The 3,829-nt window shown below is 42.8% G+C and overlaps 1 protein-coding gene across 1 annotated transcript; it reads left to right on the forward strand.

Annotated features, from left to right (window-relative positions):
* Positions 1–215: 215 nt before the first annotated feature.
* Positions 216–3,770, forward strand: cdhr5-rs (cadherin-related family member 5, related sequence; the record flags this gene model as incomplete). The annotated part of the gene is made up of 10 exons (XM_031841727.1): positions 216–302; positions 377–487; positions 770–934; positions 1,031–1,121; positions 1,595–1,701; positions 1,791–1,991; positions 2,068–2,190; positions 3,106–3,184; positions 3,247–3,446; positions 3,539–3,770. Coding segments are annotated over 10 exons (1,396 nt in total), but the record flags the coding sequence as incomplete, so codon positions are not given.
* Between the last annotated feature and the right edge of the window lie 59 nt (positions 3,771–3,829).

Below are 3,829 nucleotides of genomic sequence, written 5' to 3' on the forward strand. Positions count from 1 at the left end.
TTTAGTGACGTTTGTTGACGTGATTCTTATATTTAGTGACGTTTGTTAACGTGATTCTTATATTTAGTGATGTTTGTTAACGTGATTCTTATATTTAGTGATGTTTGTTAACGTGATTCTTATATTTAGTGACGTTTGTTAACGTGATTCTTATATTTAGTGACGTTGTGAACAGGATTGTGACCTATAATGAAGTTTGTTTTGTATGTTTGCAGCTGACAGCAGTGAACTCTGTGGTTTTCACAGTGAAGGCCGTCGATGCAGACGGAGACATGATCAGTTACATCATCGATCAATCGTCGGTAAGATGCCCACACACGTCTGTCTGTTCTCTGTGTCTGTCTTCATGAACTCACCTGTGACTTGCTTCCTGCAGAGAGACCCAGAGTTCTTCAGGGTTGATCTACCGAACAGTGGGAACATAGTTCTGAACAAACTTCTGGACTACGAGACCAGAACCCGACTGCAGGTGATCATCTGGGCTCAGGTAACAATCAGTCATACTCAGAGTTCAGGGTTAGTTAACTCAGAGTTCAGGGTTAGTTAACTCAGAGTTTAGGGTTAGTTAACTCAGAGTTCAGGGTTAGTTAACTCAGAGTTCAAGGTTAGTTAACTCAGAGTTTAGGGTTAGTTAACTCAGTGTTTAGGGTTAGTTAACTCAGAAGAGTTCAGAGTTAGTTAACTCAGAGTTCAGAGTTAGTTAACTCAGAGTTTGTTAAACCTTCTGTGTGAAACAGGGCCCTGATGTCTGGTTTTGTGGAATGAACAGGAAGCAAACACTGTGGAGAAGTCCAACACATCTGCTGTTCTGACTGTGAACATCGAGGACGGAGACGACCACTATCCTCACTTCCTGCCCTGCACACCTGTCTCTCCAGCTGTTCCTGTCTGCATGAACCCCACCTACACCACCAACATCACACAGAAACACCAGGTAAACCCGGGGGACCCCTCCTGTAAGCAGATGTACTTGTTTACAGTTTACAGCCATTAATGTGTACTGCAGATATATATTTGTTTTCTGTTTCAGGAAGCAGTTCTTGAGTTTTCTCCCGGTCCAATCAGAGCAGAAGATGGAGACAGAGGAATCAACACCACTCTGATCTACAGCATCCTGTCAGGTCACAGTTTTAACTCAACATGTAGATCACAATCTGCTTTAATAGACCATAAACAGTGTTTACAGCCTCTTAACCACTTTGTCATATTGAACGGTTTCCAGAGGAATTGGATTTGATAAATCATCAAATAAATGTGTTACTGAAAAAGAAAACAACTTGCTGAGTTAAATGTCTCTTTAAAGTGTTATTCTTGGAGCTTTCAGGTAGCTACATGACTACAACATCCACGGCTCTCTGGACCTTTGTTACACGTCAGAAGTCGTGTTTCTATCAGCGTTAAATGGATTATGGAAATGTGTAATAAGTTTAACGTAAAAATTCCTTGGGTCTTTAGTTGAGGAAAACAGGGCGACACTAACTTCCTGTTAGCCCACAAAAATACGTTATCCCTGCAACACTGTATTGCTGGAAAAGAGGCCGAGGAGTTCAAGGCCCATACTGCAAACGGTTCAACTGAGTATGTGTGTCTTCAGGTGGGGATCGAGGCAGGTTTGTGATCAACAACAGGACTGGTGAGATCCGGCTCACCAGAGCTGTGACCGCCCGACACCAGGAGGCAAACGTCACACTCAGCGTCATGGTATTGCTACTTCCTATCTACGTTTTATCCATCACAATCACTACAGAACAAAAGGTCCGATCTACCTGTCCTTTGATCTGCCTCTGCAGGTGTGTCAGGAGGACGACCAGCTGAAGTACAGTGTGGTTTCGGTTCTGATCAGGGTTCTCAGTGAGAACACGTTCCCTCCGATCTTCAACAGAACCACCTTTAAAGGTTTCATCGTCCAGAACTCGAGCCCGGCCTCCATCGTCACCACCTATGGGAACCAGGTGTTACAGATCCAGGCGTCAGACCGTGACTTCTCTGATGTAAGAACACCTGCTGGTTTACCTGTTTTATAACCCATCTGACAGCAGACGAGTCATCACTGCTGTCCAATCACAGGGCCTGAATCCAAACATCCACTACTCCATCCTTCCTGCATCTGGACTGTACCAAGTCACCAACGGGGGGGTTCTGATCGCCAGGACGGACCAACTGCATGCCTTCGACAGACACATACTACAGGTGGGTCTTCCTTTAAAAAAGTATGAAATGGAACAATTCCCTCTCAATCTGTACTTCTGACCCACTAGAAGAGTCTGCTGGTGTCTGTATATACACATATACAACTATAATGTAGTATTATTACCTTCATTGTACTACTATACAACTATAATGTGACAAACATCTGTCAAACAGCTGCTGTCACACCTGTAGTTCTGCCCGTACGCAGACGACACCCAGCTCTCTCTCAAAGGCCGTCTTTGTGCTTCATTCCTACTTTACTCACATCTCAAGTTTTATACTTAAGCAAATATATAATAAATGTTGTGAAACCAGGGAGGAGGAGCTTCTGTAACATAACGATGTATGAAGGATAACGGAGGACGAGTCTGTCACCGAGTCATCATCATTAGAATTCATGCTGACCTGGTCCAGACCTCTAAGTCTCTGGACTCTTGGACCGTTTCTGCTGCAACCGACAACTCCACAAGTCGACAAAACAACAACCTTAAACCCCCTTCATCCCTTTGTCTGTTCTCTGGATCATTATTGAGTGAAACTTAGTAATTCAGAGTACATTGTACATTAATAGTGTGCATTAGCAGGCTGTACTAAATATAAAGCTAATAGACAGCATACATTGTTTGAGCTGGAGCTCCACCCTGTGGAATGTTACAGTATTACATCTAATTTCCTTTAATAATTATTAATTTAAGTATCTTCAATATACTCCTGTGTTTTGTGTATATTTGTACATTCTGCTAATATTCTGTTGCATATTATTTCTTGTTATTGCAGAGCCACACTCGCATACAGAGACTTGATATTTACTCTCCCATCGTACCTGAACGTCTTATGTGTAATACAACTATTCAGACTGTTGATGTTCCTTCTTGGTTGCTGTAAATAAAACCATTATTATATTTATATATGCAGGTTGTTGCCAGAGATGAAGAATCTGGAGAAGAAGCTTCGGCTTCAGTAAACATTGAAGTCCTGCAGAGAGGACAATCAGGTGAGTTACAGTCTGGAACTGTGGTGGTGCGTTCACTGACACTAACTCTCTCCTCTCTGTAGTTCCTCGTGGTGCGTTCACTGAGCAGCAGATGTTCGGAGATGTGGACAGCAGACTAGCAGGAGGAATCACTGCGATGATTCTGTTGTTGTTTCTATCAGCTGGTTTGTTTCTGTTGCTTCGAACCGTGAAGAGAAGACGAGTTCAGAGAAATCCTGACGACCAAAACGCATCGCCGTCCGTCGGTAAACATCCCAACGAGGTACGAACATAATCACTGACGACATGTAAATGTAGAGATTAATACATTAATACATTAATTTGATCTAAATTTAAACTGTTTGTGACCGACAGACGAGCTCCAGAACTTTCAGTCATGAACAAGAGTCAGAAGGTTTCCAAGGCAGACAGGGAGTCTACACCAGGAAACACTCTCTGCTTCCTCCTCCTCCTCCTTCATCTTCATCATCATCATCATCATCATCAGCAGCATCTTCATCAAACATCATCAGCGACCCTGCAGGAACATTTCACTCTGATCTGTCTCCCGTCATAGAAAGACCAGAAACCCTCAGAACCCATGATGGTGGAGACGGTCGACCTATATAGATAGAGATAGAGATATATATATATATATATATCTAT

This window comes from Anarrhichthys ocellatus, unplaced genomic scaffold, assembly GCF_004355925.1.
Source record: "Anarrhichthys ocellatus isolate YVR2014 unplaced genomic scaffold, GSC_Weel_1.0 scaffold5128, whole genome shotgun sequence".
NCBI lineage: Eukaryota > Metazoa > Chordata > Actinopteri > Perciformes > Anarhichadidae > Anarrhichthys > Anarrhichthys ocellatus.